Source organism: Oncorhynchus mykiss, chromosome 9, assembly GCF_057628025.1.
Source record: "Oncorhynchus mykiss isolate SJ-2025 chromosome 9, ASM5762802v1, whole genome shotgun sequence".
Lineage (NCBI taxonomy): Eukaryota > Metazoa > Chordata > Actinopteri > Salmoniformes > Salmonidae > Oncorhynchus > Oncorhynchus mykiss.
This window is the reverse complement of record NC_143030.1, coordinates 45,869,206-45,884,898: the sequence shown is the minus strand read 5'-3', so window position 1 is coordinate 45,884,898 and position 15,693 is coordinate 45,869,206. Positions and strand designations below refer to the sequence as shown.

General features: G+C 43.5%; 1 protein-coding gene across 1 annotated transcript; it reads left to right on the top strand.

Moving 5' to 3' along the window:
- Positions 1-5,875: 5,875 nt before the first annotated feature.
- Positions 5,876-14,242, top strand: arih2 (ariadne homolog 2 (Drosophila)). Its single transcript, XM_021615694.3, has 15 exons — positions 5,876-6,145; positions 7,194-7,614; positions 7,979-8,046; positions 8,158-8,230; positions 8,419-8,560; positions 8,858-8,979; positions 10,117-10,226; positions 10,364-10,481; positions 10,603-10,653; positions 10,813-10,834; positions 11,004-11,155; positions 11,673-11,816; positions 12,063-12,131; positions 13,442-13,558; positions 13,774-14,242. Exons 2-15 carry the CDS (start codon positions 7,375-7,377, stop codon positions 13,843-13,845), a joined length of 1,500 nt encoding a protein of 499 aa, XP_021471369.1. The 5' UTR covers positions 5,876-6,145; positions 7,194-7,374; the 3' UTR covers positions 13,846-14,242.
- The last annotated feature ends 1,451 nt before the right edge of the window (positions 14,243-15,693 follow it).

Here is a 15,693-nt window from a genome sequence, read left to right as displayed (position 1 = left end):
AACGTGCTTCAATAAGGTTGGCTTAGCCTACTGCAGAAATGGAACGTAAATCACTGAAAATAGATGTTGTGGTGGCAGCTGCAGAGAAATACTTGGGTGTATAAGATTTTACTGCAGAAGAGTTAGAATATGTGTTTGAATGATAGTGTCTCGTCCTCCCAGGTTGTCGGCCTTGTGTAAGATCAGATAGGTGGGGAGCGTCTCTGATGTGATCTTCCTGTCCGGGTTGGTGTCCCCCCCCCCTTCGATTCATGCAGTGGGGGAGAACTCCGTGGGCTATACTCGGCCTTGTCTCTGGGTAGTAAGTTGGTGGTTGAAGATATCTCTCTAGTGGTGTGGGGGCTGTGCTTTGGCAAAGTGGGTGGGGTTATATCCTGCCTGGTTGGCCCTGTCCGGGGGTATCTTTGGATGGGGCCACAGTGTCTCCCGACCCCTCCTGTCTCAGCCTCTAGTAATTATGCTGCAATAGTTTATGTGTCGGGGGGCTAGGGTCAGTCTGTTATATCTAGAGTATTTCTTCTGTCTTAACCAGTGTCCTGTGTGAATTTTAAGTAGGCTCCCTCTAATTCTCTTTCTCTCTTTGTCTTTTCTTGGAGGACCTGAGCCCTAGGACCATGCCTCATGCCCCTGGCCTGATGACTCCTTGCTGTCCCCAGTCCACCTGGTCATGTTGCTGCTCCAGGTTGAACTGTTCTGCCTGTGGCTATGGAACCCTGACCTCTTCACCGGACGTGCTACCTTGTCCCAGACCTGCTGTTTTCGACTCTCTATACCAAACCTGCTGTCTCTAACTCTGAATGATTGGCTATGAAAAGCCAACTGACATTTACTCCTGAGGTGCTGACCTGTTGCACCCTTTACAACCACTGTGATTTATTATTATCTGACCCTGCTGGTCATCTATGAACGTTTGAACATCTTGGCCATGTTCAGTTATAACCTCCACCCGGCACAGCCAGAAGAGGACTGTCCACCCCTCAGGTTCCTCTCAAGATTTTTACCTAGGTTCCTGCCTTTCTAGGGAGTTTTTCCTAGCCACCGTGCTTCTACATCTGCATTGCTTGGTGTTTGCGGTTTTAGGCTGGGTTTCTGTACAGCAATTTGTGACATCGGCTGATGTAAAAAGGGCTTTATAAATACATTTGATTGATAGGGCCAAGTAGTCGAATATTGGTGAGGTTTTAATGGGTGTGGGGTTAGATGGTAGGGCAATTTTTTTCTTACCCTTTCCCGCGTCCTTTTCCCTTCCGTTTTGTGTCACAAAGTGTAATGAATTCATCATACACAACAGTAGGTGGTAAATACAGGGTGATCAGCTTCTATCTCAAGGCAATCAGACTGTTAAATAGCCATAATTAGCCGGCTACCACACGGTTACTCAACAATGCACCTTAGAGGCTACTGCCCTATATACATAGTCATGGAATCACTGGTCACTTTAATAATGGAACACTCGTCGTTTTAATCATGTTTACATAATGTACTGCTTTGCTCATTTCATATGTATATACTGTATTCTATTCTACTGTATTTTAGTCAATGCCACTTTGACTTTGCTCGTCCTAATATTTATATACAGTACCAGTCAAAAGTTTGGGGACACCTACTTATTCCAGGGTTTTTCTTTATTTTTACTATATTCTACATTGTAGAATAATAGTGAAGACATCAAAACTATGAAATAACACATATGGAATCATGTAGTAACCAAAAAAGTGTTAAACAAATCAAAATATATTTGAGATTCTTCAAAGAGATTCTTCAACAGCTTTGCACACTCTTGGCATTCTCTCAACCAGCTTCACCTGGAATGCTTTTCCAACAGTCTTGAAGGAGTTCGCACATGCTAAGCACATGTTGGCTGCTTTTCCTTCACTCTGCAGTCCAACTCATCCCAAACCCTCTCAATTGGGTTGAGGTCAGGTAATTGTGGAGGCCAGGTCATGTGATGCAGCACTCCATCCCTCTCCTTCTTGGTCAAATAGCCCTTATGCAGCCTGGAGGTGTGTTGGGTCATTGCTTTGTTGAAAAACAAATGAGAGTTCCACAAAGTGCAAACCAGATGGAAAGGCATATCATATTTCTCTTTGCTTATTTGAGCTGTTCTTACCATAATACGGACTTGGTCTTTTATGAAACAGGGCTATCTTCTGTATACCAACCCTACATTGTCACAACACAACTGATTGGCTTAAATACATTAAGAAGGAAAGAAATTCCACAAACTTTTAACAAGGCACACCTACACAGGTTACATTACTCAAAAGTAAAACTGCATAAAATATTCCCGGACACCTCACCACTGTGTGAGAGGTGCAAGCAGGATGAGGGGACGTTGACCCACTTATTCTGGACATGTCCTAAGTTACATGTTTACTGGGCTCTTATTTTTGATTACTTATCTAGAGCCTTTGATAGAGTTCTAGCCCCAGACCCATTGACCGCTCTGTTTGGTACAGTTGATGGGAATAACCACGAAGGGAAAGCTGTCTCTCTTTGTACTCTATTAGCCAAAAGGCTCATATTGCAATTTTGGAAACTGGAGACTGTACCTACCTTTGAAATGTGGTTACGGGATTTGGGGAATATAATACATGTGGAAAAGATTCGATACAATACCTTCAATAGAAGTCCAATGTTTTACAAAATATGGCAGCCGATACTGGATAAATGGTCTAGTCCCGCTTCATAACTGGGTTGACGATCTGCTGCTACTCTGTGCTGTACTCCACTCAATATTTACAGTGCCTTGCGAAAGTATTCGGCCCCCTTGAACTTTGCGACCTTTTGCCACATTTCAGGCTTCAAACATAAAGTTATAAAACTGTATTTTTTTGTGAAGAATCAACAACAAGTGGGACACAATCATGAAGTTGAACGACATTTATTGGATATTTCAAACTTTTTTAACAAATCAAAAACTGAAAAATTGGGCGTGCAAAATTATTCAGCCCCCTTAAGTTAATACTTTGTAGCGCCACCTTTTGCTGCGATTACAGCTGTAAGTCGCTTGGGGAATGTCTCTATCAGTTTTGCACATCGAGAGACTGAAATTTTTTCCCATTCCTCCTTGCAAAACAGCTCGAGCTCAGTGAGGTTCGATGGAGAGCATTTGTGAACAGCAGTTTCAGTTCTTTCCACAGATTCTCGATTGGATTCAGGTCTGGACTTTGACTTGGCCATTCTAACACCTGGATATGTTTATTTTTGAACCATTCCATTGTAGATTTTGCTTTATGTTTTGGATCATTGTCTTGTTGGAAGACAAATCTCCATCCCAGGTCTTTTGCAGACTCCATCAGGTTTTCTTCCAGAATGGTCCTGTATTTGGCTCCATCCATCTTCCCATCAATTTTAACCATCTTCCCTGTCCCTGCTGAAGAAAAGCAGGCCCAAACCATGATGCTGCCACCACCATGTTTGACAGTGGGGATGGTGTGTTCAGCTGTGTTGCTTTTACGCCAAACATAACGTTTTGCATTGTTGCCAAAAAGTTCAATTTTGGTTTCATCTGACCAGAGCACCTTCTTCCACATGTTTGGTGTGTCTCCCAGGTGGCTTGTGGCAAACTTTAAACGACACTTTATGTATATCTTTAAGAAATGGCTTTCTTCTTGCCACTCTTCCATAAAGGCCAGATTTGTGCAATATACGACTGATTGTTGTCCTATGGACAGAGTCTCCCACCTCAGCTGTAGATCTCTGCAGTTCATCCAGAGTGATCATGGGCCTCTTGGCTGCATCTCTGATCAGTCTTCTCCTTGTATGAGCTGAAAGTTTAGAGGGACGGCCAGGTCTTGGTAGATTTGCAGTGGTCTGATACTCCTTCCATTTCAATATTATCGCTTGCACAGTGCTCCTTGGGATGTTTAAAGCTTGGGAAATCGTTTTGTATCCAAATCCGGCTTTAAACTTCTTCACAACAGTATCTCGGACCTGCCTGGTGTGTTCCTTGTTCTTCATGATGCTCTCTGCACTTTTAACGGACCTCTGAGACTATCACAGTGCAGGTGCATTCATACAGAGACTTGATTACACACAGGTGGATTGTATTTATCATCATTAGTCATTTAGGTCAACATTGGATCATTCAGAGATCCTCACTGAACTTCTGGAGAGAGTTTGCTGCACTGAAAGTAAAGGGGCTGAATAATTTTGCACGCCCAATTTTTCAGTTTTTGATTTGTTAAAAAAGTTTGAAATATCCAATAAATGTTGTTCCACTTCATGATTGTGTCCCACTTGTTGTTGATTCTTCACAAAAAATACAGTTTTATATCTTTATGTTTGAAGCCTGAAATGTGGCAAAAGGTCGCAAAGTTCAAGGGGGCCGAATACTTTCGCAAGGCACTGTATTTTTGGCTTACACTGCTTACACTGCTTGTGTATTTTTGGCTTACACTGCTTGTAATGACTATATGCTGTCTTCTTATACATGTACCACCTAATAGGATTTTGTTTTATTTTGTGTATGTGTGAGTTAAGTTTTGTTTTGTCCTCTAAATTGGCCATCCCATTCAATAGCACAATGAATGTCATTGTTAGTATTGCTGTCTTTTTTATTTTATTTTTTATTGTAAAATAATAAACATATATAAAAAAAAAAAAACAAGGCACACCTGTTAATTAAAATGCATTACAGGTGACTTCCTCATGAAGCTGGTTGAGAGAATGCCAAGAGTGTGCAAAGCTGTCATCAAGGCAAAGGGTGGCTACTTTGAAGAATCTCGAATAAAAAACGTATTTTGACTTGTTTAACACTATTTTTGGTTCCTACATGATTCCATATGTGTGATTTCATAATTTTGATGTCTTCGCTATTATTCTACAATGTAGAAAATAGTAAAAATAAAGTAAAATCATTGAATGAAGAGGTGTTTCACAACTTTTGACTGGTACTGTATTTCTTAATTCCATTTTTACTTTAGATTTGTCTATATTGTTGTGAATTGTTAGATACTACTGCACTTCGGAGCTAGGAACACAAGCATTTCGCTACACACGCAATAACATTGCTAAATATATGTATGTGACCAATAAAATTTGATTTGCGATAAGATAAATAGGCAGAATATGGATGCTGTAACCGGCCTCACACTCCAGTACAGTAGGTGGCGGTGTATGCAACTTTCAGTTGGTTGCAATCCGGCAATAGAAATGTTAAGAAGAACACGATCCAAGGACAGACAGTCACTGAGCCACAGCCAAGAATGCACCCTCAGGATTACACAGGCATCAGAGCTATAAATATATTCCCAGCCTCTCAGAGAAAATAGTCACGAGAGTGTTGTTGATTTCTTTCATAAATTCTTTAAACCCGACTGATTTTATGTCATTGTGTCCCACATGTAGGCATGTATTTTTTCAATTTCATTACTTTTGTTAATGTACTGTTGATGCAGTGTCTGGCCAGAGCCAGTTCTTAAAACCTTGATTCATTGTGTCTGGATTCCTACTAATTGTTATAAGAATGTATTGGTATTAGAAATGGACGAATAATGTAGATTATTTGTTAATTCCCTAGAAACTTCTATTACAGTGGGCAGATTCGATTATGCTAAACCGCGGGGCACCGGTCTATGGCCCGTGATGTGAACGGGCAAAAGTGGTGAGGGAGGAGCGCCTTTCTCAAATGAACAGTAATCTGCGTCGCTCGGTCATGTTGTCAGCCAGGCAGCATGGTGTATTGTCCAGAAACATGTATTTTTCATTAAAGATATGCTTGAATTTTCATTGGGAAGGTAGATAAAGCGGTTTTTGCATGTGAAAATACAGAATCCTACACATTATTCCACGTGGTTAATTTAGTGATTTGTTTTCAGCCAACTTCGCCGTTGGTTATGAACGGGGCACATGGCTCATGCGCCCGGTTCCAAAACGAATATGCGGTCAACTTTCACCCGGTGTAAAACATGTCTAACCCGGCGCTCGAGCCTGATTAATCGAATCCTCTTGATTTGGGTCCCCGCCTTGAATAATATAACTGTCCAATGGGTGTCATCGATGGAGACACGGAAGTGACGCAATTTTTGAATATTAATTTACTTTCTGTCTTCCACTTAGCTGGCGAGTTTTTCAGAATTGGTCCTGGTACTTAAATCCACTTTTGGCTTCATTTGCAAGGCGACCCAACTCGGCCTGGAAGGTAAGTAAAGACTTCAGTACTTGGTGTGGAAGCGTTATGCCAACGATAAGGTAAGTTAGTTTGTTAACGAGCCACAGACGGCCTTGTTTACATGCCAATCCCCGGGTTAGCGTGTGAGAGATGCGGCGGCTAGGGGGATCAGCGACTCGTTATGTATCAGTTCTGGTGAATTCCGGGTTGGAACAATGGCACCGCTGTTGATCTACGTTGCCTATGTCTAGGATAGCGTATTTTATTGATTATTAAAATAATTATTTGGAAAACGGCTATTGTGGTAACCTCTACTTTATTGTATGTTAACTAACGTTAGCTCGCCAAACGTTAGCGCTGGGAAATTGGCTAGGCAAACCCAGCTACGAGCCAGTCATGTTTGTGTATTCGGCCAGAACCCACATCATTTGATGTATTACACTGTACACACCTAACTACGTCTATGATATCGTGTATGCATAAGTGCCTATTTATAGCATGTAGGGAATGCAAACAAGCGTCTAGCACTGACCTGGGGGCCAGGTCAATGTTGCAAGTTACATATCAAACTCCTGGCTGCCTACTGCGGTGATCCATGGCTTTATGTTCATGCCACAAAGTCCATCACAAACCGTAGGACAGGAGCAGACAATCGCCACACCGCCCACTACGTGGAGATATATTTTTGGGGGAATGCAAGAAGTCACTATAGGTGGCTGAATATTCACGTTTTTCTTATTAGGACTAGATGGTATGTCACGCGGCTGCTCCTGTGCCTACTGTCCTACCGCCTTGTCAGTAGGGGAAAACATCGTCATGTAATCCTTTAAACCGCTGCATTAAGCCGCTTCGCGTGCTTTGTATCCCACACGTGTTATCATATTGTTTGTCTAATGTACAACTAGAAGAAAGGAGAGTCCCAGGGGTCATGGGAGCTATCTGTGGTTTCCCGATCTTTCTGAAGCCTTGTCCATATAAATATCCTCAGACTCAACCGTTGTCAAGTTTTTTTTTTTTTCTGAACCATTTTATTTCCCCCCCCCTCATGCTTATCCTCAAGTTCTTTGTCTCCTTTCAGAGCATCCATCTCGGCAGTTCCTCATGAAAGACGGGGAGTGTAACTTCTTCTGCTTCTTCCGCTGCTGCTGAGCGGTGTTGGGCTAGTTTGTGGAGCCTTTTTCTCTGGGCTCTGTAGTTCCCCAGGTGGTTCTGACGGCCAGAGAGCCAGTCCCAGGGAGTGAGGGCGTCTCTGCCGGCGAATGTCTGTGGACATGAACATCAATGAGGATGACCTCGGGGTCAACTCTGAGGATGATGACGGGGGGGACGACGACGACCAGGGGGACATAGCCGACTACTATGAAGGCGTGGCCGGCGACATGGAGCAGCAGGGGTCTGACTCGTTCGACCCAGAGGAGTACGAGTTCACCTGCCTCGACTACAGGGAGAGTCAGAAGGTGCTCTGCGACGAGGTCAACAGTATCGCCGCCATCCTGAAGGTTTGTGTTGGGCTAGTTTTAGGGGTAATTGAGGTAGATTGTTACAATTAACCACATCTAGGGTCAATTACCATACCCTCAATCTTAACTGTAACTAGTACGGGTGTGAAAATATCTGAGTTAGGTTAGGGGCCACGTATTTTCTCGGTCGGCTGTGTGTTAACCTAAATTGAATGGTGAACAGAAATATCATACCATATCTGTGGCACGGTCATATGATATCTAGTTATGAGGTGCCTATCTTACCAGTCTCCGTAGTTATCAGTTTAAAGAAGTAATCAATGAAAGTACTTGAAGGGTCTGCTGCTGCCTCCTGAGAACAGTTGTGTTCATAACCATGCTTCTCTGTCCTCTCTCTGGACAGGTTTTACCTGCTGTAGCTAAACTGGTCCTTGTGCACTTTCACTGGCAAGTGTCACAAATACTGGACAGGTAAACGCACACGAGTTTAGTCCTACTCACTCATATTTTCATACACTATGCAAATATTCTGATAAACGGGTTTGAATATGATTTCTGGTTCCCTGGTTTTGCCTTTTTTAGATACAAGTCAAGTTCATCTCAGTTGCTGTCTGATGCCCAGGTCCAGCCCAGCAGCACCTGCAGATCAGTTCCTGTAAGTACTAAGAGTGCTCTCTTTCTATGGAGTTTGTTTGGAATGTATTTGGGTTCAAGGTTCTGTCTGGATAGGTACAGGGACTCTATGTTCTAGTTGTGTAGGTGGTCTGAACTGTCACTGACCAGATTTGGCCATTGGGCCACCATTTGACCATCGTGTGTGTGATGTTTTCTTTCGGTCCTCAGACGCCTCAGTCCCTCCAGTGTGGGGTGTGTCTGCAGCTGGTTCGGAGGGACACCCTGCTCGCGCTGCCCTGTCAGCACTCCTTCTGCAAAGGATGCTGGGAGCAGCATTGCACTGTACTTGTCAAAGATGGGATGGGAGTGGGTAAGCAGTGCTGCTAGGGCTGATGCGACCTGTCAGTGTGTTCAGAAGTCAGCAGCTTGTTTTTCCTTTGAGAATAGTGACATGAGAGGCTTTGAAGATGAACCCCGGTGACAATTATTTGGTAGCCTTTACTTGCAATCATATTCCGTTGTCTGTACCTTGGCTGTTTACATTTTAAAATTTGTCTCGTATAAAAAAAAAAAAATAATCTTTGAAATCCATGTTTCTCCAGATGTTTTTTTTATGCTCAGGGTATATGCTTAAAATATTTAAAATGGCTGATCTTTCTGTGTGCAGGCATCTCCTGTATGGCTCAGGACTGTTCCCTCCAAATGCCAGAAGACTTTGTGCTCTCGCTGCTGTCTGGTGAGGAGCTGAAGGACAAATATAGACGCTACCTCTTCAGGGACTATGTGGAGGTACGAGTCTCAGCCTGTCCTTCTGGTGGTCTGTCTGGCTGCTTGTGGGCGCTTCCCTCGGTCTCTCTGTCCCTCTTTCTATTGGTCTGTCCCTCTTTCTATTGGTCTGTCCCTCTTTCTATTGGTCTGTCCCTCTTTCTATTGGTCTGTCCCTCTTTCTATTGGTCTGTCCCTCTTTCTATTGGTCTGTCCCTCTTTCTATTGGTCTGTCCCTCTTTCTATTGGTCTGTCCCTCTTTCTATTGGTCTGTCCCTCTTTCTATTGGTCTGTCCCTCTTTCTATTGGTCTGTCCCTCTTTCTATTGGTCTGTCCCTCTTTCTATTGGTCTGTCCCTCTTTCTATTGGTCTGTCCCTCTTTCTATTGGTCTGTCCCTCTTTGCCTTTCTGTTTCTCCCTGCAGCTTTTGTTCTTGAACAGCAAACGGTGAAATTGCACTGCCAGCATACTGTTAATAAAAGGAAACGATCGGCCTCTTAATGTCCGTCTTTCAGCCAGTGTGCATATTTGTCAGGACCTGCCTAGCTATTGAAGGTCTCTGTAGCTGTCGGTAAGGCCCGGTGTCTTGGCTGGTTTACAGTGGGTCTAACTACATCTGTAGACAGTTATGTCTGCAGTAACGTCATGAGAAATTATATAAACGCAAAAAGTGTTTGCATGACTTCAGCAGCCTGGATGGTCCAAATAGCATACCTGCTCTATTTTAATATCAATCAACCCATCTGTTAAAATAATTTAAGGATGTTAGTCCAGCAAGCCAGGCAACCAAAATGAGCTACCAAGTGGTATTTTGGTTTGCTAGCTTGTTAACATTTTGGCTGTAGCTGACTTTTGTTCATTAAAGTGAACGTGTTACAAAATCATTATTTTACAAGGCAATGTGGTGTTAAAAATAGCCTGTTTACATTTGTAAATGTGACAATTAAAGCGGTGCGTTCTTTGAGAAATGTAGAACTTCTAGAAGCTGAAAGGTGAGCCTTTTTAAAAGTCTCTGCGACAAGGAAACCGACAGGCGCATCAGCGGTCTTCTGAGTCGGACTGAGTAGAAATTAAGTTTAGTTCTGACCAAGGACACTTGCCGCATTTGAATGGTCCACAGACATGTTGATAGACGACTGAACAAGCCTCCTCTCTCTTCAGAGCCACTTCCAGTTGCAGCTGTGTCCAGGGGCAGACTGCCCCATCGTCATCCAAGTGCAGGAGCCACGGGCCCGCAGAGTACAGTGCATCCACTGCAATGAGGTCTTCTGGTAAGACCGACGCCAGCACATACAACTCTTACACCCAGATCAGTACACAACTTGAGTCATGTGTATCATGTCAGAAACCAATGGTCATGTCATTTGACTCCCTGCGGATGCCCTTAACTATTTCTCTACTGTCTCAGTTTCAAATGCAGGGCCATGTACCACGCCCCCACAGACTGCCCGACTGTTCGAAGGTGGCTGACCAAATGTGCAGACGATTCCGAAACGGCCAACTACATCAGTGCGCACACTAAAGATGTGAGACGGGCCACACACACACACACGCGCGCGCGCGCGCGCGCACACAATGAAATTAGGTGTGGTTTTTAAACGTTCTCCTTTGCTTTTTGTCTAATGTCGAATGACTTTCCCCCCCCAGTGTCCCAAGTGCAATATCTGCATTGAGAAGAATGGAGGCTGCAATCACATGGTGAGTGGTAATGGAATCTGCATCATCTGGGTTGTGCCGGCCATCAGCACACTGTCATTCGCATTAGTTTTCTTTAAATCTCTGGAGCTTTTCTACAAAAGTCTACTTTTACTTCAGCTTCTTTTAAGTGTCTGACATTGTGTTTCCCCTCTGTTTCAGCAATGCTCCAAGTGCAAACACGGTGTGTATCTGTTACACTGCTTCTTACAGCTCAACACCAAATGAGCCTTTATACCCATCAATTTACCCCCCAACGTTCTGCTGATTTTTAACGGGCTCAAGCCGTATGCAACCCATTTGACATTGAGCTCGCCTTGTTTTTTCCGTTAATGTCATCTGTATGTGTGTAGACTTCTGCTGGATGTGTCTGGGGGACTGGAAGACCCATGGCAGTGAGTACTATGAGTGCAGTCGCTATAAGGAGAACCCAGACATCGTCAACCAGAGCCAGCAGGCACAGGCCAGAGAGGCCCTCAAGAAATACCTTTTCTACTTTGAGAGGGTGAGATGAATACGAAACACTAACCTGATACCATCACTGACGAGTACGTAACTTCTGTGCACACTGAGTTTTGTATGGAATTCGGTGAACCTTTCATCTGTGACATGAACTACATCAAACACCTATGCGTTGCCAGAGTAACAGTGTCAATCAGGTGGCTTGTCTACCTCGTAGCATTACACCGCTTTCAGCACATGTGATGTCAACCAGAGCCATACATTAAAAATGGACCATCATTAGATTAATACATACGGTGCACTTTATAGGAAAGTACACATGTTCCTCAGTCACGCAAACTTCCACAGAAGTAGTCTGCATGTCATCTCTGGTACTTTTAGATTATGGCAACTGTCTCATGTGTGTCAAATACCTCTCATGTTCAACTCTTGAGTGTTATAGAAGCAAAGACATCATGTCAAATGAACAAACATCTTTGTCAGAATCACCCAGAAGTGTGTTTCTTGAATGTGTCTGTTCTGACTCTTTCTCCAGTCCTGACTGTGTGTTTTGTGTTCAGTGGGAGAACCACAATAAGAGTCTCCAGCTGGAGGCTCAGACGTACCAGCGGATCCAGGAGAAGATCCAAGAGCGGGTGATGAACAACCTGGGCACCTGGATAGACTGGCAGTACATGCAGAACGCTGCTAAGCTCCTGGCCAAGGTACTACGTTCCCACGCAAAAGGACCAAACGCACACATTAAAACACGCATGTTTTCATGGGCTTTTCACACAACTTTATTGTTACCTGAGAGGTGCCAAACCAAGTGTGTAAATCTGATCCGGCGCAGTTTGGTTCCGCTCGGCATAATGGTGTGAAAGGGTTATCGGGTTATTTGACCACCTGCACTACACTGCTCCTTGAACCAGTGGCAAGTCGTGCTGATCTCTAATCTGCCTGTCCCACAGTGTCGCTACACTCTGCAGTATACTTACCCCTACGCCTACTACATGGAGTCTGGTCCACGTAAAAAACTGGTGAGTGTCTGTCTAGTATAAGCTACCACATTCTGTCAGCGGTGGGGGGGGGGAAAGGACCCAACTGTCTTGAGTAAGAGTAAAGATACCTGAATAGAAAATTACTCTGGTGAAAGCCACCCAGGACAAAATACTACTTCGGTAAAATTAACACTATTTTGGTTTTAAATATACTTAAGAATCTAAAGTAAATGTAATTGCTACAATGTATCAAAAGTTAAACATATTTTCAAATTCCTTGTATTAAGGAAAGCCAGGGTCACACCAACACTCAGACATTTACAATTGAAGCATGTGTGTTTAGTGAGTCTGCCAGATCAGAGGCAGTAGGGATGACCAGGTATGTTCTCTTTAAGTGTGTCAATTGGACCGTTTTCCTGTCCTGCTAAGCATTCAAAATGTAACGAGTGCTTTTGGGTGTAGGGGACTATATATATATATATATATATATATTAAAAAGTCGCTTTTGTTCAGTGATGTAAAAGTTATCCAAAATATAAATACTTAAGTAGTATTTTAAGTACTTTACACTACTGCATTCCATTAATATACATTGAACAAAAATATAAACTCAACATGTAAAGTGTTTTTGAGCTGAAATAAAAGATCTAAGAAATTGTCCATTCGCACAAAGCTTATTTCTCATTTTGTGCACATTTGTTTGAATCCTTGTTAGTGAGCATTTCTCCTTTGCCAAAAATCATCCACCTGACCGGTGTGGCATATCAAGAAGCTGATTCAATGGCATTACACAGGTGCACTTTGTGCTGGGGACAAAAGGCCACTCTAAAACATGCAGATACTTTGAGAAGTGTACAATTTGCATGCTGACTGCAGGAATGCCCACCAGAGCTGTTGCCAGAGAATTTAATGGTAATTTCTCTACCATAAGCAACGTCATTTTAGAGAATTTGGCAGTACGTCCAACCGGCCTCGCAACCGCAGACAACGTGTATGGTCTCGTGTGGGTGAGCGGTTTGCTGATGTCGACGTTGTGAAAAGTGCCCCATGATGGCAGTGGGGTTATGGCATGGGCAGGCATAAGCTACTGACAACAAACGGATGCATGTTGTAATTGACAGATTTTTTTTTGCAAAGCACATTCTGCTAATAACATTTGCAAGGGGGTTATAGAATAATTCACTCAGTGATGTTTGCAGTCTGCAAAGATGCCATTGAATCAAATTGATGAGATTCATTTACGGGGAGGGTGCTGCAAGTTGCTAATTGAAATTATATTAAATATAAAAAAATAAACATGCTGTCTATAATGAACAAGTAGCCTAATGAATGCATTTTGTCCTATTCAGTTTGAATACCAGCAAGCCCAGCTGGAAGCGGAGATTGAGAACCTGTCCTGGAAGGTGGAACGAGCAGACAGCTACGAGAGTGGGAGCGAGGGGGAGCTGAGTGCTAATGACAGAGGGGTAAGGAACAGGGGGAAGATGTGAATGAAAAGGTGTGTGTGTATATGAATATTTAAAGTTTCCAGATTAAGACTTCCATTGGCCGGGAGCACGGGAGTTGCCGGTTAATGGCACGCCTTGGGAAATCAGAAAGGACCCCTGAAATATGTACGTCCCTAGGCACTGTTAGTTTTAGACACTGAACAATTGAAATTCTTCCACTCGCTCTCTTTCAGGATCTGGAGAATCAGATGCACATTGCTGAGCAGAGGAGACGCACGCTGCTGAAGGATTTCCATGACACCTGAAGTCTCCAGACTACTGCGAAGCACCAGCAGCTCCCTGACTCCTTCGCTTCCTTCACTTTCCATCCCTTTGTCTACGGCTCCGCACACTCATCCCTCCCTTGTTAAGCGCTCTTTGTATCTGCTACAGGGTCCCAGAATGGTGTGGCTGTATCCCTCCCATTTAGATGTCAAGAACACCACCTTCAAACACACTAAACATGAAATGAGAGGGCATGCGCGCACACACACCGTGAACACAAACATGCTTTAACACTCCGCCAAAAAAAAGAAACCTTAATTCTCCCACACCATCCCTCTACCTGTTTTTTTTCTTCTCACATTGTTCACCTTTTTCTGTAAATTGATAGTTCGTAAAAAAACAAACAAAAAAACATTAAAGAAATGCTGTAATTTTCAACGGTTGTACAGAAATAGTTACTGAGTTTTTAAACCAGATGTAGTTTTCTTTTGTGTTCATTATCACACATGAACGACAATGCCCATGAGAGCAGAAAGGAACTGGCACCCATGCTAGGTTCACCAGCTATGTGGTTGTCAATGGGTTGACCCAGATCTTTTATCAGTTCACCTTCATGCTCAATCAGTATACACACTTAACTTTAGGACTTTCATGCTACTCAGATAGAGGTCAGTCTTTGTTAGACAGGCAGCCCAATTCTGGTACCCCCCCCCCCTAACTCTAATTGTAGTTTTCACCACATCTGAGCTTATTGGCCAAAGACCATTTAGTAAAAAAAATATATCTAAAACTGAATGGGGTTGCCTGTCTAAATGCAGCCATACTGAACACTTCAGACGTTAATGTTGTGACAACCTCTGACCGTTAGAACACAAACAGGCCTCCGCAATGCATTACTTTTGACACGGCCTCTAAATAAGAGCTGCAGTGTAGTCGTTGCTTATTCAGGTCAGCCTGCTAGGCCCAAATATAGGCCGCATGGTGTGCCAGCTATATTAATAACTGCTCTAATGCTGTCTCCTTTTATGTGTGCCACTTTACTAGTGGGCGGTCCAAATACTTAAATAGGGGACGACAGAAATCAACACCTGCAAGGTTTTTCCAGTGTATGGGAGAGTTAGTACCTGTCCCGGAAATGACGTGACTTTTATGCCAGCAGCATTTCACCTTGCATGCCACTGCTGGTTTACCTTGGAAGCTAAACAGTGATGTTGGAGATCCAGTAGGAGGCACTCTTTCCTCTGGTTAAATAAAACATCCCACGGCAGTGCTTTGGGACATTGCCCTGTGGGGTGCTGTCTTTCTGGAATGTTAACTGGGTGGTCACCAAAGATCCCATGCCACTTATCCTAAGAGTTTGGGTATTAACTCTGGTGTCCTGGCTAAATTCCCATTCTGGCCTTCAAACCATCATGGCCTCAATCATCCCCATCTTCCTGCTGGGTCATTAATCTCCCCTGTAAATTTTCTCCAGGTCATTGCTGAAAATGAGTTCTCTGTCAACCACAGATCACGTTCTTCACTGTAAAACCTACAAACATCAAAACTGGTCGGACCTGACCAACTTACTTACGGGCCCAAAAGGGTAGAGCTGACCTTCCTCAAATATGAACAAGGTATGAGCTATGGCAAAATGTGTAGAATAGCAGGAATTGTGCTTTAAAACTGCAAGCTCCATGCAGCTCTCAGGAACTTAATTGGCTCACGAAAATAAACACACATTATAGGGGGTCCTAACCCAGGGGCTCAAGTTTGAAAACCCTTGAACCAGGGCGCAGAAACTAGAACATCTCCATAGTGTCCATCCCACTCCAGCGCGGTAGGTGGCGGTAAATGCACCAAATATTGGTATCACACCGCCATAAAACCCCAAAGAAGAAAAAGGTTGT